This window comes from Pteropus medius, unplaced genomic scaffold, assembly GCF_902729225.1.
Source record: "Pteropus medius unplaced genomic scaffold, Ma_sr-lr_union100, whole genome shotgun sequence".
NCBI lineage: Eukaryota > Metazoa > Chordata > Mammalia > Chiroptera > Pteropodidae > Pteropus > Pteropus medius.
The window spans coordinates 21798165-21825894 of record NW_024347791.1 but is presented as its reverse complement, the minus strand read 5'-3'; the positions used below and the strand labels follow the sequence as shown (position 1 = coordinate 21825894).

General features: G+C 31.4%; 1 protein-coding gene across 3 annotated transcripts in view; it reads right to left on the bottom strand.

The window, feature by feature from the left end:
• SEMA3A (semaphorin 3A) overlaps positions 1 to 27730 on the bottom strand; it is a 342875-nt gene that overhangs the window by 28486 nt on the left and 286659 nt on the right. For all 3 annotated transcript variants that reach the window (XM_039878235.1, XM_039878236.1, XM_039878234.1), the window contains 6 exons: positions 14111 to 14253; positions 12379 to 12493; positions 12216 to 12285; positions 9526 to 9670; positions 4791 to 5010; positions 1829 to 1920 (listed from right to left, as the gene is read on the bottom strand). In XM_039878235.1, the coding sequence (XP_039734169.1) occupies positions 1829 to 1920; positions 4791 to 5010; positions 9526 to 9670; positions 12216 to 12285; positions 12379 to 12493; positions 14111 to 14253 (785 nt within the window). The remainder of the gene's footprint in view (positions 1 to 1828; positions 1921 to 4790; positions 5011 to 9525; positions 9671 to 12215; positions 12286 to 12378; positions 12494 to 14110; positions 14254 to 27730) is intronic.

Below are 27730 nucleotides of genomic sequence, written 5' to 3'. Positions count from 1 at the left end.
AATAGATAACAAATGAAAGAAAATATACAATGAACCACAATAAATCCATACGTAAAGAGATTCTGAAAATAAGAAATTCTTAAGTTAACATAATATTTTAGTATCTCCTATAACTTCATTTGCAACAGTGGTGGCAATATAAATTTCAAAATATTCAGAATTAGTAAAAAAAGTTTTCTACTATAGAATAATATTAGATATAATCAACAATATAACTTGTTGCTGTTCTCAGTTTATCATCCTCACACTCTGACCTCTCACATGAAGCGTGGTTTCCCTGAGGAAGACCTTAATATCTTTAATTTCTCATATTTCATTTTTTCATCAATACTGATTCCTTCGTTCATTTAATCAATGTTAGTTGAAAACATATTTTAGGCTCTGGGAGACAGGACAATGGACATAAGACAGCAATTTATTTATCTACCCTTCAGTGCCCATAATTTGTTTGCTAAGTCTAGATGGACTCTATATTGCTAACACAGTCCATCTGGATAAATGTATTTTTGAAATTTGTAGGCTAAAATAGAAATGTGTAAAGACTGTAATGGAACCTAGTGAACTGCAGGGATTAGACATAACTCTATACCAGATGTAAATAAAATAAGGCCAAAGTGCCTGATTAAAAAAATTATAATATAGTTATGGCAATTTTATTATTTTGAAGACTTAAACCAAGAATTAGTAGAAATGCTACTCAAAATGTGGCTTAAGTGTCGCTAAACTAAAAAATATATATTAATAATAAGTGCTGCTAACAGAAATGCCATGTAGATATAAGTGAAGAGCTTAAACTCTTTACACTAGAACATTGTTTGGCTGTTATTACAAAATGTGTATATCGTGATTTAACAGTTAATAGGTAAAGTATCTAAGACACCTGGAGACTAAATGCGATAATTTTTTAAGCTGTGAAACTAGATCCAACGTTTTCTCATTTTGTCCACACAATTCTTTTAATTCCAGTTAAAAGAATTGTGTGGACAAAATGAGAAAACGTTTATTTTGTCATCTCATATGTTTGCTCTATTCTTGTATCAAAAATTGAAATACCTTTTATAGGTATCTATTTCCCTGTCATATCTCATAAATAATTCCTATCAAGGTGTGCTTCAATTCAAACTCTTTCTATGAGTTAGCTTTCTAAAAGGAATAACAGGTATGTGGTATGTGTTATATTACTTCAATTCTCCTCTCTCACATCAATCTATATCCTGCTGTCTCTACCCCAAATCTGATATAAACCTGGGCCATCATAATTCAGGCCAAAGGGACAAATATCTATACATTCTTTAAAAGCGTAGACTAAGAATCCATATCAAATTTGCCACAAGTGATACAAAAACCTCAAACTTATTTTTCCAAAACAAATTATTTCTTTAATATGATAAAGCAATTCACAAATAAGTTACAAAATAGTTGAAACATCTTCATTCTCATCATTCTGAATGTATTTCCCTTAACATATTCATGGAAGTTACCTATCACCCAAGTTATACCAAAAAGTATGAAAGAGAAGATTTTGGGTGTTGGGGGGTGCATAGAGTTTGTTCATTGAGGTAACTTACATAAACAATATAAAATGTACATCCTATATTTTATCACTGAGAAAATAACATATGAGCCAAGAATATATTTCTTTACATTTTTAGATTCACTAGCATTGAAAATTTCAAGGTTTATTTTGACTAGTGTCTGGCTTTCTAATTGACAAGCTAATTAGAAGGGTATGCTAGACTACTTGTCCATACCGAGTTCAGTGTGCAGCTGTCCTGGGGGAAAGACATACAAGTGAACTTGTTGACACTTGAAATTAAGCAGCACTCACCCGAAAAACTGTCATTTCTTCCAGCAGAACTTCTTCTAAATCATGCCAAGTCTCCTTAGGAATTGAAACTACTTTAAGAACGGTTCCAACATCTTTGAAAAAAGTGGAGGAGAAGAGCATAATTTAACTAGATCTAAATAGAGTTTAGAGTTAATGAATGGAATCAGTATTTGACCAGAAAGAACATTTTAATCTCAGCCTTTCTTTTAATTTGTATTTTTGCAGCATTATTAAAATATGTATTCAAATGTATTTCATGTAACTAGATTAACTATAAACATAGCTGTGAAATAAAAAGAATTGAATTTTTAGAAATATAGAAAGTTTTGAAGATGATTTTATCCTGAACTTGCATAATTAAAAATATGTAATAATCACTAAGTTGGATGAATTATTTTTATTATTTTTAATCTCAATCGTCAGATTTCTCAGAAAAAAAACTAAAAATAATATCAGTTTTGATATTACAAGTTTTTCCACTTTTGTTATGAAATCAAGAACTACTATGAAAATTTAATGTAGATGTCAAATGCAAGGAATGTTGTGAAGCAACAGAAAAAAGTACAGTAGTTAGAGCTTCACAGGCTGCAAACCTTTAGTACTTAGAAAACCCTAAAGACAGCTCAGTGACTATTAAGTGATGAAGGACAATGACATGATTTCTCAAAATAAACACCTTAGGTTACTTATTATAGTGGGTTTTTTTTTTTTCCTAATAATTGGTTAATCAGTTTTGGTTAGCATATTGATTAATCAAGTTTAGAGTACTAAAGACATTTAAAATTCAGGAGCATAAATCACAAAAACCTGTTAAACGGAATACATTTTATAGAGATGTCAAGCATTATTTATTCTAATTTCTATTGTTAAAATAGAGAAGTTGTTTTAATGACAAGAGCTGTCATTTTCACTCTAAGTTTGTTTAGAAAGACATTGATTTTCCAGTTTTTATAGACATGTTTCTACTCCTTGATAGAACAAAGAACAGGGCTTTATTAAATTAAGAAATAAAATTGACTCTTCAACATTCTAATTATGGTCAGCTGATCAATTATTTTTAGCTTCAATTGCTCATTTTAATCGAATTTAGTGGACTCATTATTTGAGAAGAAAATCTTGCCCATAAAGAAGAAGTTACACCAGGAAAATAATTCAGCATATTCATATCATTGATAACCATTTTTAGGGAATCAAGATGATGTGCCATGGGAGATTTAAAACGATCACTAGGTGTATCCCTTGTAAAGTTAAAAAAAAAGCCCTCTTTTAAGAGGATCCTTCTATGTTTATAGGACCTTAGACTACTCATAACAACAAGGATTAAAGGTAAATTAGGTTAATCTACTCATTGCCTCTGACAGGTCTCCAGTATCCAAACATAACTTTATCTGTGTTCCAGATCAAGTTTTACTGAGTAGTATTTCAAACAATTTCACACAAATTGAATCATATTACTCAACTAGGATCAATACACTATGATGTGCTACTTAGTTAAAAGATAAAATTACTGTAATCAATTTACTTTGCTGACAGATGACCCTGGTCTGTGCTGACCGATAGCCATTCACACCATCAGACATTCAACATGCTCATGAAATTGGTTTCTTTAAGGACAATTTGTGTCCAAGAGGAATTAAAACTCATGATTGGGTTTCTCTGGTCAAATAGCTGGAAGCAAGCTTTTGTTGCACTGACAATGAGTGAGAGACTTCTCAATGTGTTAAAGCCAGAGGTGAAGAAAGAGGCAAGTGTGACATTAGTGAACAAACTTAATTACTCCATAGAGAGCTCTATTATAAATGATAGACATTAAATGATAAACTAATATTTATTGAAGAGAAATCCTATCATTATATCATTTCTGAAAATATTCATAATCAGAAATTAATATTTAATAAATTCATTAACTTTATCAAACTGAGTCTCAGTGAGATTCTTCTATTTGATTGAGAAACTTTCTCACTCGTAAAAGTAGACTGTAATATATCATTCAGAACCTGACACTGTTACACTTGATAACATAAGTTATTTCACAATTTCATTATAAAACTTTAAGTCTTTACATCACTTACTGCACAGTTGCCATTCCCCTGTAGTTAATGCAATTTTTTCTGTTTCTCTCCAAGGGAAAATAAATGTTATTATACAAGGTTTCAGTGGAGCACTCACTCTGTTTCCCATTGATTTATGTCAGTTAACAATGCTAATGGAAACTAGAAATTTATTACCTTGAAATCTGACCCTAAGTGACAAGTTTCGAATTTGTAACTGGTACTTTCAAAATAGTATTATTAAAGAGAGTAGGGGAAAAATAAAATAATATCTCAAAATAAGAAGGGAATGCTTTCTGAAAATATACCTGCAAAAAGTTTGTTTCTAATCATGGAATTAGTACAAATATGTTGTTAAATTTCTATAGAAATGAATCTAAAGTGTACCTGATGATTCCATAGGTCCATTTTGCTACTGTTCTGATGAAGTGCTATGCTTTGTTTTTTCTCATTTTATGCCAAAAGCACTGAACAAATTTTGTTGTCAGATTTTATCTGCTGGAAGGTTTGCACCCTGTGGTAATTTTAGAGTTCAGATAATTTTGCATAAATTTATTCAGAAACCGTTATTGAATGTCGGGAATTTGTATGGTTTGAGCATTTGTTCTAAAAAGCCACTGTCCAGAAAAGAGTTATGAGTCAATTACAGACATCGATTGTTCACCTCATCATTACCTTTACCTGATTACATTTATCAACTTTTGATTGAAAAGGAAATTTAATTTACTATATGTCAACTCGCTTAAAAGATAACACATTATAATGGTAGGATGTTTAGGTTTTCAGTCAGTTATTAGAGGTTAACTGTATCTTGAGAGTGATTATGAAAACTTCCTTCAATTCTTAGGATATTTAATTGGTTAAACTCAGTGGGCTGGAAGAAAATTTAGAGCTGAACTTAAAACACTTACCTGTTCCAATAAACATGACATCATACTGGCCATCTTCTGCATCCACTCTATCCACTACAATTTGTGTAAACTGATAATTCACATCTGTTTTGATCATTATCGGGCGGTTATTAATAGGAAACACCGGATTGTACATGGCTGGATGACTTCTTGCAAACATTATAACATCATCTGGAAGGTCTTTCGTAGAGTCAAATCCACCAAATGTTTTGCTGGGACACTATTAAGATAAAGAGAAGAATGTCTTTTGATTAAAATATAATGAATAGGATTATAAATTTTATAATGATATATGACCAAAATGGTCTAGGAATCTAAACTCGTGATTATTTTTTTTAAGTTAATGAACCAATAAACTAAAAAAAAAAAAAAATTACTCAAATTAGTAGATGTAATATGTACTATATATTTCTTAAATATATCTTACATCTCAGTGGGGTTTAGTTATATCACAATTTCTTACTAAAAATTTCAAATGCATCTAATGAATTCAGTGTATGGGAAGATCTGATGCCTTTACCAGTGGCAACACCATATATTTTATTTATGTGATAGATTAAGTGTTTGAAATAATTAATGGAATATGTTTAAACTACATATAGTTATTAGATTAGAGAAACTCAGAATAATTTTCTTGGATACATTTGATTTTTATTGTATGGCAAATGCTAAAATACAAATAGCAGATATAAACTATTCTTTATTGCTTATTTCTGGCATAACCCTGAAAAAGAACCACAAGAATTACCAAAAGTACTGTCTCTGGAGAGGTGCTGTTCAAAGTGTTTAACAATGTGCATGGCACAGAAACTAACCAATCAGAATGGACCAAGTAGAACAGATGATGGCCATAGAGAGCCAGAAAAGATGCACTGCAGCACACTGGCAAGATATCATCTCTAGCTATAAATGCTTCACATAAGGCAATAAAACAAAAATGAGGAAATTCAGATTTCACTGTCTCTTTTCATTCCACATAATTATGTGGTACAGCATTCTGACTACAATATCTCTAGTCTCTTGCTTTTTGTCTTACAATTAAGTAGTTTCTGCCACTTAATGTAACAGCTTTGGAGTTAAAAAGAATGTAGAGAGGTTCTTACAAGAGGCTTAGAGGAAAAATCAATTGTCTGCACTTACCTTGATATATATCATTAATAATTCATGAGAAATAAAATAAATAAATAAATCTCTTTTGAAATGAGAAGAATATCTATTTATGGATACACATGTATGTATAGGTGTGTGTATATATATATATATATATATATATACACACACACACTAATATAATTGTTAAAGGATTTAGAGAATTATGTTTTAAGTAAATTATAAAATTATTTAATGTTATAGAAATACCAAAAGCTATATAATTTCTAGAAGAAACAATTAAACATTTTTATGACATTATTTTTATTTTTATTTTTCTACTGCCATTATTTTTATTTTTATTTTTCTACTGCCAAATTTTTGAAATGTGTGACTGAAAGTTAAAGTAAGGGATTTATTTATTTCTTATTTTATCCTATAATTTGTGTCATTCTCTTGCCTTATCAGCCTTTTATTTTTGCATCTAGTACTACTCAGCTATAGGTTTTTCTTGAAAAATAAAGAAAATGCCATTCTACTGACACATTGTTTGAAGATCACTTCTCCAGTAGAGCTGATGAAATGACACATTCTCAACTGCCACCTTTTGGGATTAATGAACTCATTCAAGTAAATTTTAATCATGGAATTAGTTAGATGTTATCTCCTGGCAGCCTTTTTCTAATTCCTAGATTAGGCAATATTTTCTGCCTTCTGCTTCTAGCACTTGGTGCATATTACTGACTTAATTTCCCATGTTGTAACAAAACTCTGTGAATATTGGGTGAGAACACAAGCTCTAGAACCTAACTGTCTGGATTGAATTCTGGCTCCTCTCTGTTGATCAGAGACTTTATTGGTGAAATGGTAGCTGTAACTGGGCCTTTGCGTAGAAATGTATATATGCAATAAATATAAAATGATATAGATATAGTGATAGATATCTTAGAACAGGGTCCAACATACCATAATTTCTAATTACTATTATTAATTCTAAAAATATTTTACACATTTTCAGATCAAAAACTTGGTAACTCTAAATAGTAACACAATATCTAGCTCCTTGAAGGAATTCCACCAAGTTTGTTGAAGTAAACCTAGAGAGTCAGCTTATATTCAGAATACAGTGGCATTAATTAGCCATAGAGATATGAACAACCATAGAGATATAAAACTGTCTACCAACAAAATAAAAAACAGTTTACCATTAAGAAAAGGGATATGTTGTGCTTTTTATAAAACCCATTGGACTTCATATGATCAATAGATATTCTATCTTGTTCATTTATTCTTCTGAAAGCCTATTAGTTTTTGTTTTTGTTTTTGTTTTTGTTTTAATCTACAAAACCAGAAGTAATATTTGAAAAATGCAAAATTTTGAATTTGTTCATAAATAAGTTTAGTAAAACAGAAAAAAAACCATTAAAAGCATCTATGTTTAAGTCTCTTCAATAAGTGGTGCTTGGAAATTAGACAGATATATGCCAAAAAAAAAAAAACTGGACCACCTTTTTATGCTGTACACAAGAATAGATTCAAAATGGATTAAAGATTTCAATGTAAGACCTGAAACCATAAAACTTCTAGAAGAAAATGTAGACAGTAATCTCATAGATATCACTACTAGTAATTTATTTTCAGACATATCTCTTTGGGCAAGGGAAACAAAAGAAAAAATAAAAAAATGGGACTATATCAAACTAAGAAGTTTTTGCACAGCAAAAAAAGCATCAACCAAATAAAAAGGTAACCGACTGAATAGGAGAAGATATTTGCTTATGATACATCTTATAAGAGGTTAGTATCCAAAATATACACAGAACTCATATAACTTAACAACAAAAACAAACAATTCAATTTAAAAATGGGCAGAAGACACGAACAGATATTTCTTCAAAGAGGAAATACAGATGGACGTACAAAATAGACGTACAAAAAGATGCTCGAGGTCACTAATTATCAGAGAAATGCAAATTAAAACCACAATGAGATATCACCTCACACCTGTCAGAATGGCTATCATCAATAAATCAACAAACAAGTATTGGCAATGTGAAGAAACGGGCACTCTCGTATACTCTTGGTGGGATTGCCAATTGGTACAGCCACTATGGAAAAGAGTCTGGAATTTTCTCAAAAAATTAAAAATGGATATACCTTTTGACCCAGCAATCACATTTCTAGGTATTTGCCCAAAGAAAATCAAAACAATAATCACAAAGATCTATGCACCCCTATGTTCATGGCAGCACAGTTTACAATAGTCAAGATATGGAGGCAACCTAAATGCCCATCAACAGACGATTGGATAAAGAAGTTTTGGTTCATATATACAATGGAATATTACTTGGCCATTAAAAAAAATGAAATCCTACCATTTGCAATGACATGAATGGACTTAGAAGTTATTATGCTGAGTGAAATAAGTCAGTGAAAGATAAATGCCATATAAATTAATTTATATGTGGAATCTAAGGTACAAAAAAAAGAAAAATCAAAAACAGACACACGGATATAGAGGACAATCTGGTGATGGCCAGAGGGGAGGAGTTTAGGGTCTGGAAGAAAGGGGTGAGGGTTAAAGAAGTACACATCAGTAGCTGATAGATGGTTATGGGAATGGGGAGCAGGGCATAGGGAATACAGTCAGCAGTAAAGTAATGGCTAGGTGTAGAGCCAGAGGAGAGAAAAACTACTCAGGGGAATCATTTTATAAACTATATAAATGTCTAACCAATGTACTGCATACTTGAAACTAATAATGAAATTAAAAATTAAAAAAAAAGCATCTATGTCTAAGAAAATCATACAAAACATAACTTGCTTTGCAGAATAGAAAACTGAAGTGAAAGAAAAATAATGGTTAGACTTCAAATATAAGTTTTTTCATCATATGAAATTATTTCTTTAAATATTCTTAGCATTTAAAAATGTACTTAACTGGATTCTATCCAAATATTGTATTACCTCTGATATAATACTGATAATTTCACTCATTTTCTACCACACTGAAGTCTTTCCTTTTTTAATCCCTACTTTAAATTGCAGATCCAGAGCTGATTTTGTTTTTGATTCTGTCCAAATTTTATAAGCCTGAATGTGCCCGGGGTTGCTGGAGGGAAAAGGGAAAGATTGGCGATAGTAGACAGAGTCTGATAAAATATCTAGGTCCTGTTCACATTATGCAATTTTTTTTCACATGTCTTCTCTCCCTACTTCAAGGATGTGTTCTATTCATGGGAAGATAATATCAACTAAATTGTTTTTCTCCTATTTAATATGTACTCTTTGAGCCTTCTTTAAGATCAGGAAAAAACAAGTCTAGGTGTGCCCTAAGAGTTTCGATTTTCCATGAAGGCCATTTTCACTATATTTCACTCAGAAAAGAAAATAAACAAGGTTTCTATTTCTCAAAAATTATAGGTATTAATAACTGGCAAGCACTGAACTTAAACACTGATGTTTGTAAATAACATATGTATAAATATGCAATTCCATGGTATCACAGAAGATGTTTGCTTTGCTTTCATTTATAGTCTTAGAATTTTGTTTTACATTATGTGTGTTTAATATCTGTTTTTAGCTGCTTTTAAAACTTTCAGCAGTAATTTATTCATTTTATATTTTAAACACCTAGGCCACTTACAGTTCCAGGTCGTGGGTAGGGGACTCTTCCTTGATAAGGCACCCACTGATAGTTGGGACCATCCCTGTGAGCATATGGACCAAGGAACACTCTTCTCACATCGCTCATGCTATACATACACACAGCTGACCCTTTGAAAATGTTACTAAAAAAGAGAGATAAAACAAAAACAGATTTTCATCTTTACACCATGGCAAGAGAACTGTTGATACTGAGTTCTTAAATTTCAGATATCAATTATCAAATCTAGAACACAAATTCTTAGCAGTCGCAATGAATGTCTGAGACTTTTTTAGTCACATATTTTAACAGTACACAAGAGAATAAATTGTAATTCTTGAAAATAGAAGGCATGGATGAAAACTGTATTTATTTATAGAATATATATATTCATATCATACTTAACTTTGATAGAAAAAACATATATATTTATGATCTCCTAAAAAGTAATGTTTTATTTTGATATCAATAAAAATAAAAATATAAACTTTGGTGATATTCAAGTCTCATTAATGAAACCAGGGGAATTTTAAATAGGCAAGAATGTTTAAGAACTCATTTTATAAGCTGAAACTGATACAGAAAATACTCAATGTCAATGGTTTGTTACATTATATTATTATTAACTCCCAAAACATCATAAACATTAGATCAAGTAATTTGCGTGAAGGTATTTAAAATCTTCTCTTCCCAATATAGAAAATCATTTTAAGTTAGTAGTTATTACACCCTAGTCAAAGTGGGGCATTACAGCAATTATCCCCATCATTTTTCTAGACAAGAATCAGATAATTGAAGCAAACTGGAAGTTTGCCATGAGCTGCCACAATTATCCATTTTATTTTTTGCTTATGTAAATACAGCTTGAGGAATGCATTTATACAAGGATATAAAACAGTTGTACACATTTTAAATACAGAATGCTTATCTTTTAACCAATCTTTCCCCATAGAAAATTACATATAAATCAGACCAAATGAAAAACATATGTTCATAAGAGTTTTTTTATTGGGAACTGCAGTATGTAGATAATGCCTAGCAGAGTGCAAGCTTCATAAGGGAAGGAACTAAGCCTGGTTTCTTTTCAGTAACTTCAGTTACACATTGCATGGTACCTGACAAAGTCAATCTCAGTAAATAGTTATAGGATTTCATAACAATATATTTGTAACAGAATAGCAAATTAATACATATTTGATACATCACAGTTTGTAATGTTTATACATCCCTTTTCCATTGTTATATACTTTATTTATCTACTGACAAAATCAGTCATCATTAAAAGACTTGCTTATGATTTACGGTTGTTACAACTAACTCATGTATAGTGCCAGATGGATATTAGAATAATTGGGGGGTCACTTCGTAAATTATATAAATGTCTAACCACTATGCTGTATGCCTGAAACTAATATAAAATAATACTGAAGGTCAACTATAATTAAAAAACAAAAAATTAAAATTAAAAAAAATAAAAGAGAAAGGCTAACTCATATATAGACATTCATCTCACTGAAGTAGAGAGAAGAAATTATTTCACCCATTATGTCAATGATTTTCAAAGTGTGTTTCCTAGACCAAAGCATGGGTATCATCTGGGAATTTGTAAGAAATTCAAATTCTTAAAGCTTGCCCTATTTCGACTGAATCAGAAACTCTGGGAGCAGGGCCAACCAATCTGTATTTTAACATGCTCTCCAGGTGATTTGATGCTCAATTGTGATCATTTATAGGTATTGAGGAAGTAGAAGAAATAGATTAAAATATGTTTAATTTGAACTGTTCACATTCTTTAGCTGTCATTCTGTTTTTATACCAAAGGGGAAAAATATTTAGGTATGGGAAACTGCAAATAGTTTTAGTAATATGAGTTTCTTAAATTTGTCAATTTTTAAAATTATTAAGTAAAAATCAATTTATAATGGTTTTAATATTTAAAGAATAAATCAGTGTTGGACATTGCATTTTATCTTTATCTCTATACTATCGCAGTCCCTTGTAGCACTTTACCTGACTTTTGATTTTAAATTATTTTTCTTTTAAACATTTTATCCATATACGTATATCCTTATTTATGTGCATGTAAATATATGTTTCCTTTAACAGTTCCAAGTAACGTAAAATTTATACAGAATGTAACAGTCAGGAGATGATTGCTGCTTGATTTACAGCAGAGCCTTGGGAGTTGTGGGGACTGGGGAAAGGAAAGGAGCAAAAGGGAAAGGAGAAGGGTGAGGAGAGGGAAAAGGAGGAGAGAAGGAAGGGGAGGGAGAGAGTGAGGAAAGAAGAGGGGATGAAGAAGAAGAGGAGAGGAGATAGGAGAGGGGAGATAAAAAGTTTTGTCGCTCTCAGTTTATATCACTATAAACTTATCAAAACTCAGATTTCCCTTTTTATAATATTCTACATTTCACTCAAAGTTTTTAAGTCAAAGTTATACATAGGATATGCTATACATTTTCTACCATTTTCTTATAGTGATGATATTCGTTGCTAAAATTTATTTAGGAAAAATTAAAAAAAAACCTTTTTAGGTCTAACTTATTTCAGTCATCCAAGAATGCATGACATCTCAAAGGTTAAGTCAACACTGTTCTTTCAAAAATATATTTTCACAAATCATAGATACTTAGAAAGCATCTGAATGACATGGAGTTTCTATGATAATAAGATAGTAAAAAGTTTTTTACCTGGAAGTTGTAAACACTCCATATACAATCGGATTTTTAGGATCTTTAGAATTCATTAGGAATACATCCTCTGTTTGAAAACAAAATTGAGAAAAGTTGCATTTTTTATGATTACGGCAAAGCCTGAACAAATATCCTCTGTAAAACATCATCAGCTACTTACGCAATTCGTCAAAATGAGTGTCAATGCCATTTGGACCTGGCACTGAGCAAATCAGACGAGCTTTGAGGAATGTTGTCCATTTATTTACCAGACTTCTGTGTCCTCCAAAGTCATTCTGAAAGGAGAGAACCCCAGTTTTAGGAACTGTGCATCCAAATGATAATTTCAAATATTTCTCTTATTTTGAGATAGATACAAAATATAATTCCTCATATTTCAAAATGAGGAATAAGGAATTTTAAATGGATAGATACAAATATTTATAATTTTTTATTATATTGTTGATCAAATCTATTCACTGAAATGTTATTCAAGGAAAAACTTACACTGAATTTCCCTTAGTATTAAAATGTCACTTTACTTTTTTCATTCTATTACCACTCTGCAGTGAACAATCTTTACTCGTGTTTGTTTTAATTTGGTTTCAATCTGTCTCTCCTACATATGCATTTCTTGAGACCTTACTCACTTAAGTAGGCTGGTCCCCAGTAGTGAACACACTGGCACATAGTAGACACTTACTAGGTATGTCCTGAATAGAAGAATAAATGCATATCCCATAATCCATGCTGAAAATACGTTACAAACAAAATTATACTAATATCAGATATTTTATAAGTTTAAACAATTTAAGTAATGCCAATTTTACAAATAGCATGTTGAAAATATTTGCATAACCTTAATAAAGGAAATTTATTCCAGTGAAATATTTTTGAAGAGACCCTTAAAAACTAAAATACTAATTTATATTTTGTTTATGTTATTTTATATACTATAAATAATTTTTTAACCTTTTTAAGTAGTGCTTTTAAATATGATCTATGTTTTGTGAAGGAAAGATTCTCATATACTTCATGTTATTTGTATGTTTGCAGATTGTTAAAACTTTTAATTTTCCAGTAAGTCAATATACTAGAGATAAATAATTAGATCATGATTGGGGTAGCAAAGAGTCTAATTCCTTCCCACCCCAAAAACAGAGATTTTTTTAAATTTCATATCTTCTTAAAAAGGAAGAAATATATTTTAGGATAATTATTGGATCTGACTTTATGATTTTCTTGAAATGAAAGATGCTTTAATATAGAACAACAATTGGCCTTATTCATATTGCATATATATTGTAGATGAAAAAATAGTACTGTTATTATATCTTCACATATGGAAACTAATTAATCCATATTTATTGAGCAATTTTTACTCTAAAATTATAATGCAATATTATAATCGATTTTACGCCACAAAGTAAATGAATTACTCAGATAAAGTTCAGAGCTTCAACATTATGTGTGTGTTGTGTACATGTATATAGGATGCTATAATAATCAATTTATAAAAAGCATTAGTTTTCTACTTATATTAATATTAGTTATCCTAACAACAAATATTCATTCAAAATTTACACATTATAGAAAAGTGTGCTAGGTCTGAGAATACAAGTTTCTCAGGCAATGCAAAAAAAAAATATTTCTCTAGATTTTTGCACTAAAATCATTTAATGTAATTATAAAGTAATGCCTCTAACCTCTCTCTACCTGCATGTTTGACTATGAAGAGTTACTCATAAGCAACTGTAATATGTTTTCAAACATTTTTTGCCATTTAAATATTATTTATAGGAATCAGTCCACTCTTTTCACCAGATCTTCATTAAATTAGAAAATAGGTGGAAATAAAAAGAAATAAAATAGCAATTGGAGAAAATCACTCAAGTTTTTTTTCTTTACTTTACCTTGCATATCTGACCTATTCTAGCATGAGTGGCTTTTCCAGTGTGTTCTCCATCTATTGCATTTTCACGGAAGAAAAAATATACTTTATCATCTTCAGGGTTATCACTCTCTGGGATGAGGTGGGCACTAATAAATCTTGGATCTGAAAGATAAATGATAGGATGTATATTAATTCATAGTTGAATAAATAATAACATTCATTACATTCCATTTTCACTTTCTCTTAATTCTTATTCAATATATTTCAAGAACTAACTTTTCCTAATTCACTTTTTAACTACTTTTGAACCACTCTTTATGCATTTTAAAGTATGTTATGAATCACCTTATATCTCATAAAAATATTCATTAATTTTTTCCAGAAAGTTAGAAGTAAGTGCAGAAATCCTCAGAGTGACCAAATAGTGCAGCGTTTCTAAATATTAAGATATGTTGCAAATTGTAAGTGCTATTGAATGTTACTTTTTGCTGTCACCATTGTTATTCTTCTGTTCAAGCATAAACATAGTTTAAATCAAACTACTAATTAATCTATTGCAATTTCCAGCAAAAACTGGATGAGAGAGGGGAGATGAGATCCACATAAAACAACAACAAAAAAACCCAAATCCTCTCATGCTGTTCCCCATCTCAGTAAATGACAAAGTCATTCACTAGTACTCATGCCAAAAACTCTGGAGCCACCCTTGAGTTCTCTCTGGCTCTCACATCTCACCTTCTGTCTACCAACACATCCCTATTTATCACCACTTCTTACCATATGCATTATGACCAACTTCTCCCAGACTGCCATTGCCAACGATAGACTCCTAATAGTCTCCTAAATTTTATCTTATCAACCTCGGTCTATTTCCCTACACAACAACCAGAGTAAACCTCTGATATGTCACTTCCCTCTCTATATTCCCCTATATATTTCCAAATCACTCACAATAAAATATTAATTCTTCCAGTGACCAGAGCCATTTATGATCTGATCCCTGCTTCTTTACATGCCTTTTCTTCTACATATCCTTACTTCCCTAACTTATTCCTAGACAGCCGTACCAGCCCCAATCTCATTTTCAAACAAGTCAAGAACTCTCAGTCCTGCCCCAGGTCCTTCCTCCCTGTGAAACTTTCTGCCCTCATATATCTAAAGTCTGAATTCCTACTTTTATTCAGGTTTTTGTTCAAATATCACATTGTTAAAGAGATCTTTGTTGACTACTCTATTTAAAGCACTAAAATCCTTACTTCAGGCCAACCCTTATTTATTTTCATACATTATTTGTCTTCTTAACCTTACTGATCACCTGCTGTGATGCATCTCTCTCTCTCTCTTTCTCGGTCCTTCTCTATGCATTTAATCTTCATTTGCTTATTATCATCTCCTTCCCCACCTCGATGGTATATTAGTTCCATGAGAACAAAAACTCAGCATGTTTTTTTGATGCTATGATCCTAGAGTTTAAAACATAGTGAGCATTCAATGAATATCTTTGCAAGGAGGAAAGGAAACAGGAAAAAGTGAAACTGCCTAGATTATGCATAAGGCATATCAGCAGTGTTTAGGGCTCTACTTCAAAAATTACTTTTGTAAATACTTGGATTGATAACTTTGTGGTTTATACAAACTATAAAAACATATACTAGCTTCATGGCTTTAACAAGTAATATACTGGGAAGGTAAGTTTATCTCACTGAAAGCACTTAGGACATTGCAGATATTTACATTCTTACAGTAATCTGCCTTTAGTCCTATGGCATATTATGTTATCAAGTTAATGATGAAATATATACACACAGTTCAGCACCATACTTCAGAGACCAAGAAAGAGTTCAGAATCCTGAAACTAGATTTATCCATGTTATTTAGTCTTAATCTTTACACCTGTGAATAATCATCATTATCTTTTTCCATGATTGTAACCTTCTTTTAACATTTGCTCTGGGACCATGCACTTAATATATTTTGCAGGGCTACACTCCACTAACTTTCTTAGGCAAATTATAAACTCTGTAAATAATATAAAACATATGAAATACTACTTATTCACATTTAAAGTTTAGTATTCCAGTGGAATAAGATTAGAAGAATAACTTAAAATTTGGAATCACTTAGCATGAAAATTTTTTAAAGATACATCAAATAATACTTTAACTTTAATAATTGTGAAGCTCGTTTGTCTTCATAAACTTCCACTTGTTCCTATATATAAAAATATTTATATATATATATATATATATATATATATACACACATATATATACATATATATGTTTGTCTCATGAGGAATAATTAGAAAAATAATTAAGGTGGCATTGTAGGAATTATTATGTTACAAGCCAAAGAATTATTATGCCATTGACGAAGTTAGGCTTCTAGAAATGCAGCGTGTGTGTAAAAGAACTCAATTCAATCACTTGAAACTTTTGTGACCTTTTGACAAGACTCTTAATTCTCAGATCTCGGATGCCTAATTTTCAAATCATGTTTATTTCAAATTGAATTTGATTCATCTCGTCTATTGTAAATAGTTTATATAGAAACAAATATTTTACACTTAAACTTGGTAAATTTTAACAAATGTATTATATTTTATCATTATGATGATACTGAAAGAAATCACATACTAAGTTTGGGGGATCTCATTATAATACAGCTACAGAATTAAAATAAAAAATAATATATTCTTCTGCTTTAGTAATGGAGCAATGGAGGACAAGCTAGTTTAATATTACCTCCTGAATTGAATAACTCAAAGAATTTCAAATAATTCAAATCCAGTTATCTTTTATTTGATCATAAATACATGTGAGACACCATGTAGAAAACAAAATGAATAATATACAGCCCTTGTTCTCAGAAAGCTACAATGTAGCAAAAGCGATGTTAGAAGGACAAAAATGACAGCAAACACTAATTTACATGTATAAATATTCTCTTAGCTTGGTGTTTGGGTATGAGAGAAGGCACTAAAAAGCATAATGTTTCCCTGTCTAAAATATGTGAGTATAACTATCACCTTACAAATGTAGACTCTAGTGGGAAATAATTCAAGCATTTATCAAGTACATTCATTGCTGAAAGGGTCTTCAATCTTAAACTCTCCTTCAATATCTGATGCTACAGAAATGGAGGATATTTTAGGTGAAATAACAGTTTGATATAGCTTTAGATACAGCCAAAATAATAAAATTATACATAGAAAACAAAAGTCAAATTTATTAAAATAGAAAAAAAGAATATCAAAGAAAAGCAATGCCAACTTAGCATAACTTGTCTTCAAAAAAAATTAGATTATACCTTATACTGGGAAAATATCCATTCTTATTTCAAAATAAAATAGGTCTCTAGTTGATCCCTTCTAAAAATTTTTTAAAAATCTATTTGTCTGCTAATATTTCAAATTTAGAAATTCTTCTCTTTGGTCAACACCTCTCCTCACTACTAATTTTCTACTTCTTTACTACCCCCAAAATTTTGCTTTCCCTTTCCTTGTGATATTGTGTTCTCTTACCTCGTCTCTTATTCTCTCAGTGTATTCCTCTCCTCATTGGTGAATTTCCCTCTTTATCCAATCAGAACATGGGAATCAATCATTCTAATTGTCTTCCTTACCATCCTAGAAACCTCTTGGTTTCTTGCCTTACAAAACCCAAGAACTTTCTTCCCTTTGCTCCTATAACTAAACAAGGATGAAAAAAAGATCATATAATCATAGTAAGTGAATGTGTTATAAATTCAAGCTATTTATCTAAATAAGAACTCTGGTATCTCTAGGGAATTATTTTACTTTCGATAGATTTATTATCAATAACTTTTTAAAATCATTCTGATTGTCTTCAAACCAACTAATGTACTACTGTCTCTCACTTTACTTTCCAAAGATGGACTTGATATTTGCTATGTTGTTAAGACCAAGACCATTTAGTGAGAACTTCTTCCTTTTCTTTTCTTTACACTGTACTCCTCAATTTTTCTTTTCTTCCTTTCTTTGGAGAAATGGTTTATCTTCATTCAAGTCTAAGGCCTCTCTCTATTTGCTCTCAGTCCAATAATCTACAGAATACTGTTCTAATAGCAATCTCTATTCTTCATGCCGTTGCTAACCATTTTTATTTTAACTTATGAAACATTTCCTGAGCACTCACTCTGTGCTCTGGAATGTAGAAGATTAGGAGATATTATAGTGAAAACTGTTACTGTCTGTGAGAGAATACCAACAATTAAACTGCACACACACACACACACACACACACAATAAGAGTTTGGAAAGAATTCAGTGGGGAATAGAAGGGGCAATTAATCTTGCCTTGAAGGAATTAAGGAAGGTTTTTCTCAGAAGATATGGCATATATTTCAAGACTCGAAGAATAACCAGGAGTGTTCCAGGTAGGAGGAACACATGTACAGTCACAGAAACAGAGAATGTTGTGCACACTGAGAATGGTCAGTGAAGACAGAAGCAGTTAGAGATGATGAGAGAAAGTTAAGCAGAGGCCAGAATAGAAAGAAAGTGTTGCTCAGGAATTTATTGTACTAATGGCTATGAGGGAAACCATTAACGTGTTTAAAACCTAGTAATGCCGTTATCATATATTTATTTTAAGAACAACATTATCATTGCTGTAGAGAAAAAAGTTATAGTGAGACACAAATGAAGGCAGAAAGACCAGTCCATAGGCTGGTGAGAAATGATGGTGATCTTGACCTGTATAAAGAAGGAGATATATGTAGAGATTATTTGAAAGCAGAATTGATGGATAACGTTCACTGATAATATGCTGAATTTAAAGAGTAGTGAGAAAAATCATGGAAAAATTAAACAAATCTGATTTAAGCAACAAGTTAGATAGGAATCATTTACTGAGATAGGAGACACTTGAGGAAGGATAGATATGAGAGTAGAGAAGAAAGATGAGCTCAAAACTAAAAAATTTTGACTAAAATTTTCTACCTAGACATCTCACTGAAACTTTTATTCATCATACTAGGCAAAGAACTTACTAGCTTCTCTTTTATAACTGCTTCTGCTCCTACCTTTCTGTTTTGGTTAATCTCAACATCAATGCCTAGATATAATATTGTATTTAACCTTAAATTGCCTCCATCTCCTGCAGGACTTCTGCTTTGTACTCTAAATTTATTATCAAACTTATTCCTGTTATCATTTTCACTCCCTTTCCCTGTTTTATGGTCTTAATGTTGCCAGCACAATTCATGTTAATTTACAGTTATATTTTTGGAATCATCTAACTTGTCTTCTACACATATTATCTATTTCTTCTAAGTCATCCATACAGTGTTAAAGAAATAAGTATAAACGCATTTATTTATATTTTCTAAAACAGATTTTAGATGTTATAAGATATGACAAAGCAGCATAAATTAAGATGTGCCAGCAGAAAGAAAAATAAGGCTGTTATTACTCTAAGCCAGAAAGCAGACTAAAAGCACTTACTACATTCATCAATATACATACTCAAGAAGGGCCAGGATATCAGCTCCAAGATTTCCAGCACAAAAGGAAGATGGGAAACCTTGTCAGTTGCGTTATTCACAGTGTCTCTAATACAGAAAATAAACTAGGAGCAATCAGTGTCATCCAATCAGTATCACAAATGAATCTTGACTTATCCTTCCAGCAAAACTAACCACTGTGTCCTCGTTAAGTCCCTAATAAACCTGCTTACCATTCTAGAAAACACCATCTCTACTATCTTCATAAGCATGTAGTTTATATAACACAAAAGAAAGTTTGCTTCTACCTCTCATAACATTAATTGTTTTTCTGTTATCCTTATTTTCATTTTTGTTATGACAGGCATTTGTCCTATATTCCTCCCTCTCTTGCATTCAGCTTCTACATATAACCAAGTATTCCCCTAAGCACATTTGAATCTGTCCCACTGTAACTACCCAAATGTAGGCCCTTATCTCTTCTCTCCTGGCAGTCATATGCAAACTGTTTTTCCTTCCTCTGGCTTCACCTTCTCTTAACCATCTTGTACTGTCTATCACCTTTTAAAACACAAACCATTCCCTGGCACCTGGTGCGTATTCCTCAATTAGAATCCATAAAACTATTTTAATCACTTGTCTTCTTCCTCCTTTCTCCTTGAAAGCAGATCTTATTTTTCCCTATTTCTTCCATGCTGAGCACAATTTCTGAAAGAAAGCATTGCTCCTAAGAAGTAAACGAATTAAGATCCCCTAAACTGAAATGTGTAGTATTTTTTTTTATTCTGTGACTTTTTTTCCCTAAATTTATTTTTCAGTTGACATATAATATTATATTAGTTTTAGGTGCACAACATAGTGATTAGACATTTATATAACTCACAAAGTGATTCCCCCAATAAGTCTAGTACCCATCTGACACCATACATAGTGATTACAATACTATTGACTATATTCCCTCTTCTGTACTTTACATCCACATAACTATTTTTTATAACTGGCAATTTGTATAGTATTTTTTCTTACGAAAGAATCTCATTTTTTTGCTTTTTGGCATAGTTTATTAAAGCTTCTGGGATGAATAGAGCTCGCCATAGGCTCAACAATGTTTAGGTTTCTGGTTAAAGAAATGCTTAGACATGTTTCTTTAAATTGCAATTAGTTTTAAGAGTTATTACACAATAGCGGATTGTCAAGCATTCTTCTGAAATTTTATAAATGTTCTTTTAACCTCAAAGAAGTTTTTCTTTTCTTGATCATATCCTTTTGTTTTAGACAATTAATCAGTAAAATTAATTATCTGTTTGCTATTTTTTCAAAATTAGATTCCATCAACAAAAATAAAGTAACAGAAAGCATGTTTCTCCATTTTATGAAGTGAAAAACAATGCATATGTTGGAGGTCAGAGATTAGCATTGTCCTGAAAAACTACTACAAGCAATTCAATAACTTGCCTTGTCATCCAAAACTCCCTATGAAAATGTTTTACTAAAATTCCTTCAGATTGACCTACTTGATTCGTTCTCCTTAGGAACCTAAGAAATTTCATGGTATTCACAAAGGAAGCTATTTTTCTTCCATTTACTCCCACTGAATGGCGAGCTAAAATGAAAAAACCCAAGCCCACTTGTTCCTTTATCTTTTAAAGTTATGTCTGCAGACTATTAAAGTAGAAAATGCTTGTTTCCAGTCTCTAGATACATATTCCTGATTTCAATGTGGCCAAGTTATTGAAATTAATAGATATACATATATAAATATTTTCATAATGTAAACAGTTACAATGCCCCTAGGTACCTTGCCACATTGCAATATTCTCTACTCTGTAAAATTCGCAAAATTCCAAGTGACAATAATTTAACAAAATCTTTGAGCTTATTCAATTTGAAAATGTTTCTTGCGATGTGAAGCAGGAAGTCAATGTGGATGTATAGTCAAAGCTGAACATCAAAAGAAAGTGGCAAAATCCATTTAAGCAAGATCAAAGCGCATTAATCTCACCAGCACAAAACTGCAATGTAAACACTGTGAAAGGTAAATAGAGTTGGAAAGGATTCTCTCATCTGGATAGCTTAAATGGTATGCCTTTGGGGAAGAAACTTTGTCTTTACAGGTACTGTCGTACTTTTGCAATGCCCTGAACACATGGTAGAAGCTGAACAAATAATCATACTGTTATTAATCTTGCTATCATGTGAAGCATGGAATCTTTAGTCATGATAATAGCAATAAACACTGAGTAAATACACTTCTCTTTTCTTTCCCCCTTTATCTCCTTTACCACCCCCTTGACATTCTTCCCCGCCTCATCCCACAGATGGCATTTCTTGCAAAATTCACGTTTGGGCACCACCTGCCACTTGTAACAGTACCACTCTGTTGAAATATTTTTAGCAGCTGCAAATTAAACTGTCCTTCAGGTGCAATCTCACACTTAATGAAAATGACACCTTGGCATAGGACAGGAGGCTGCCTTTATGATTCATTTGGCAACCTGAGCTTATTTAAATAATGAACACATTTTGCTGCTCTCAGCCTTAGGATCAATCTGAATCTTTAGTACAGCAGCAACATTTTGACCAGCATTTGGCTGGAGCTATCCCTTCCACAAACAAACCCCCAAATAACAAAAACGTAAAACTAAAATTGCAGTTTTTTTTCTTCTGAAAATGAATTAAATTTACAGGATGATTAGTTAAGGCTTTTGAGGTCTCTATCAATTTAAAAGTTAGGACATATATTGGTTTTCTAAGATATAAATTATACATAGTTCATTAGAATAGAGGATGGAATTAATGATTATAAACTCTCTTGTGCAACTGCTACACAGACTAGTTAGTTTCACACTGTGAAACAGTCAATACACTTGGAAGCATGTTAAGAGGAACATAAACCCACGGTAAAAACAACCCAAATTACCTGTCTCTGGATCATTTGTGACACCATTTATGAAAGCAAAAGAAAAGCTTGAAAATTTATATAGTTCATAAAATATAAATACATACTCTTATTTTCTTCACACTAAAGGTGATCCTACTGATGTTTTGACTATTTATGAAAGAAAATTCTTATTAAATATATATCTTCAATTACCAAAAAATTATTCCTTCACTGTACATATATAAAAACTATTTTGTGAAAGCAGTCAGAAAACTGAGTAGAAATTAAATCTTTTTCCACTAGATTTGTAATTTCAAAAAATTAATCGTGTCAACTAGTCTCAGTTTCCTTATCTGTCAGAAAATACGTATCTGAGAGGTACTTGGAGAATTGCATTAAAGAATATACATGCATCTACATCTACAGACATACGTTTTCCTTCTTTCCTTCTTCCTTCCTCCCTCTCTCCCTCCCTGCCTTCTTTCTTTTTTCTTTTCTTTTCTTTTCTTTTCTCCTTTCTTTCTTTTTCTTTCTTTTTCTTTCTTTCTTTCTTTCTTTCTTTTCTTTCTTTCTTTAACAACAACAACAACAACAACAACAACAACAACAACAACAACAACAACAAATCTCTTTCTCTCTCTCTCACTCTCTCTCTCTCCTTCCTTCCTTCCTTCCTTCCTTCCTTCCTTCCTTTCTTTCACCTATCTACCTATGTTAGCATATCATAGGCCTTCAAAATTTCTAGCTATTATTATAACAGTTTATAAAACTTAGAGAAATATTCTATATAAATATATGTTTAAAAGTTAATGGTAAAATAAACTTAAATTGCTAATGAAAGCAAGTTGAATCAAAAGCTAGTTCACAAGGAAGCTATAAACCCGTTAAAGACAACTGAGAAGAACAAATTTAAATTAAGTGAATTGTAAAATTCTATTTTAAAAAATTTAAAAAAATATTTCCAATATCACAGCTTCAGGCTTCGAAATACATCCAAGCTAACTGGTAGGGAAATTGGTGATGGGGAAAAATTAGCACTAGACGACCGCCAGCACACCAGGATGACAGCCACTGTGATTGGTTTCTTCCTGTTTCAGCTTTGCTGCAACATAAGGGGAAAAAAAGTGTCTAAAATCAAAAGTCCATGAATGGGAACTTCCAGCACATTGGATATGTAGGGAATGCAGCATAAGGTCATCTCACATTCTTAGCTAACAGCCTAAGCAGAGTAGATAGATCATTTTTGACTGTGGAATAGAAAAACTTCTGGCTGCCAAGGAACAGGCCTGGAAAAACTTTTGATGCTTAGCTGGCTGGAAAACTATGAACAGCCTAAGGGATCATTTAACCCACAGAAAGGTTCGAGGTGAGTCACATCAGGAAGGAGAGAAGGGCTGATTAAGATGGAAGAGAAGCATGAATGGTAAGTGAAAATAATAAGTACTATTTATTGTGCTCCCTTTCATGTACTTTTTATACATCATTTTATCCCACCCTCATCCCAGGAAGAAACCCTGAAAAGAAGACCCAGCAAATGCCCCAAGAGCAAACTAGTACACAAATGAGAGTTAAGTTCTTCTAACTGCATTATGCAGCAGCAAATATTTGTACCTACATATTTTGTACTGTATCTCTAAGCTGCATATGCTTATATTCATAATTTGGTCTTTTTGTTTATTATTTTAATAAGGAAGTCAGTTTTTAACATTTATAAAAAAATAATGGAAAAGCTTGCTATTTTCAAACCACTACAGAGTAAGATTATTTGAACTAAACGGTGATATTCAAATCAAACTTTCTACAGTTTCTCTCAACTGAAAGCAAATCATTGAAGAGGAAGTAAAAAGCCTTTGGGATATTGGACTTATAAGAAGAAACATACAAAGTGATCACAAACATTGCTGTGGAGTGTGATGCCTCCAACTCTATATATCAAACCAAATTAACGACCTTATGGTGTTCCTTATTTAATCTCGCAGTCGAAGAGAAAACATTTTTCCACTTTCATCTTTTCAGTTTTATTTCCCATATCTACTTAGTTGGCACTTCCTACCAATTCTTCCTCTAATAAATTGTTGAGTGTAATTTTTCCTTTATTTATTTTGTCCTAATTAAAGTTCTCTCATCTCTCTCCTAAAGTATCGGTTTGTCTTAAAAGAGTCACCTGCTTTAAATCATTCCTCCCGATCAAGACTTCACAATTTTGCCACTGGGAAATTTTAAATACACACTCAATTTTATTGATATTTTTCCAAAGGCTAAATAATTTATTTATTTAATATCTTTTCAGTTGGTATACAATAATACATTAATTTCAAGTGTACAATATGGTGATTTGACATTTATAAATTCAAACTCCTTTAAAAAGTATTCAAGGTCTTCACTTCCAGCCCCCGTATTTAATTCTAGGCTCACCTCTTGTACTTCCTCATGAATCCTCCATCTTATCACTTTCAAGCTCTAGAACTTTCATTCTTAAATGTCTTTACTTATGGAAATCTCTATGAAGAATCATGCCAATTTATCAAGACCTTTTTCAAATACCTTCCAAAAATATTTCCTTTAAATTCTTGAGGTAGAAACTTGTTTTCTGGGTTTCTATAATATTTTGTTTATATTTCAATTAGAGTAGATATACCTCCCCACCTGCCCTAGATTATTCTTTATAGTGATACAGTATTTCTTCACAAGTTCTCTTGAGGCAGGGTTTTGTCATTCATCTTAGAATGCTCTCTACTTAGGATAGTATATTTCACTTTAAGACACTGCTAACTTGTATTCAAGTGAACAATATGCTATTTATACTTTGTCTTATGATTTGTAAACTGCTTTCACATAGATAATGGTAGTGTAACTGCTCAGAGGCTAAGGGGCTGTCACGGTATTCAGCTTAGCTCTACTAATTATTACCTGTGTGACTGTAAGCAAATTATTTAACATATCTGTGTCTAATGTTTTCGTCATAAGGTGAGAATATGGTGATATTATAAGGATCAAATGACAATGGAGTTAATACACATAGACTTAAAACAACATCCTATCATGAAATATGAACTGTCTTTATTGTTAATGTATGGTTGATTACCTCTGCTTTATTGTTTAACCTTGTACTGTTCACCAGAAATCACTTAAGTCAACAAAAAGCAAATATCCTTTTTAAAAATAGGAGTTGAAAATAAAAAGCAGAAACAAAGAGCAAATTGAGAGCTCCTTTTTTGTATCGGAAAGCCATAATGAAAGAAGATCAAAATGAGTCAGGAACTAAAAAGAGCAGCAGCAATATTGTTCTCTATACGGACTTAGACAAAGACACACGGGTTTAAAAGATTCAAGAAGAGGCTTCGCTCTCAATGCTGGAGCATGAATAGCTATAGTCTTAGTTAAGCAAAAATAAATGTGCTGTGACATTTATAGGAGTTTCTTTGAATTCTCTGTCAACAAATTAATTTATATCATAATTGTACTGAGCACCTTTGCAATATCTAAAATTAATATTTTTTAATTTTAAATTTTTTTAATTAAAATTATTGGGGTAACATTGGTCAATAAAATCAAGTAAGCCTCAAGTTTACAATTCAAAAATATGTCATATATATTGTATTGTTTGTTCACCACCCAAAGTTAAATTTCCTTCCATCACCAAATATTTGACTCCAAATTATTACTGTTTTTAATTATATTAAATATAACTACATGTGTATATAGTCATTATGAATAATTAAAATTTATTTTGGCTGTTAAATAAAAGAATAAAAAAGTAGAGAAAGTAAATACTTAAAAATATATTACTCGATGGTTGCTATCTCTTTCCCTTTTCAGTAAATTTTTTTTGGTTATCTTAATCCATTTGATTCCCCGATTCCCAGGCTATTCTTCTATGCCCAATCAGCATTTTCTTTTTGGCTGACTTTTGACCATGTTCACATAGTACTGCATATTTAGGTCTTCAAGATAACTCACTTCTCTACATCGTTTCCACGCCTGCTCATCCTGGAACCTCTTCTTTCTCAAATCCATCTTATGTGTAAGTCATTCAACTCAGAAGCCTGGTATTTAGTCTTGACTTCTTCTTTTCCATTGACTTTTTATCAATCAAGTTTTATTTCTATCTCTCTCCTAAATATCTTTTATATTTATCTTTATCCTTCATGTCTTTTGAATCTTAAAGTTTTTTTTATTTTTTTAGCCTTTCAATAGCTTTTTGAGTTTCTTGTTATCAGTCTTAACTTCCATACTTTTTTTTCTCTCACAGAATGCCCAAATTGACTTCATTAATATTTAATTTGTTTATGCCAATTCATTGTTCAACATCTTCATACAGTTTTGATGAGAGCATAAAATGATCTGGCAGCTTTTTTATAAAACCAAACATATACCTACCCTATGATCCAGCCATTCCATTTCTAGCTATTTAATCAAGAGAAATATGTCCACAAGCATATGTTCATAACACGACTTTAACAAAAAATGTTTATATCAGGTTTGTTAAGCCAAGTATCTATCAATAAAAAATAAGATAACTATGTGTAGCATTATCCATATAATTAAATACTACTTAGAAATAAAAAAGAAACAAATTACTGAGACATGCAATGACATGGATGAAATTTCAAAAATAATACAACGAAGGAGTACACATTATATAATTCCATTTATATGAGTTTCTAGAATAGGCAAGAGTAATCTATTGTAGAAAATACAAAACAGTGAGTTCCTCTGGGAACAAGGGTGTGGAGACTGACCGGAAAAGATTAAGGGAAAACTTTTTGAGTGTCTCATACCATGATAGATATTTGGGTTACAGAGGCATATCATTTGTTAAAACTCAATAAAAAACACAAATTGCAGTGATATTAAGAAATTCAAGCATATAACTGAGCTTGAGTGCTAAGCATCACTTAGATTTTCATAGAGATGCAGATTTTATATAGTATAATCTTCCATGTATGATTAGTTTTCTATATACAGACAGCATATTCATTCTTTTTACTTAAACATTATGGTCTTTAACATCTTCTATTCAAATAGTAACATTTTCAAAATGTAATTGCCTACATGTTGTAGAATTATGTTTGGAAAGTAAATTAGAAAAAAGTATTTAGTTTGTGTGTTTTTCTTTTTTTTTTTTACAGAAAATACATCTTGTGTTTTGGTTTTGTCTTTCTATTTTGCTGACTGATTTATTTCTATCATGTATATCTTACAATAATTCCTCTTTTTTGATAATTTCACAAATTACAGAAACATAGTAAGTTTTAAGGAAAGCGATTGAAATAGTAATCTAATTTAAAC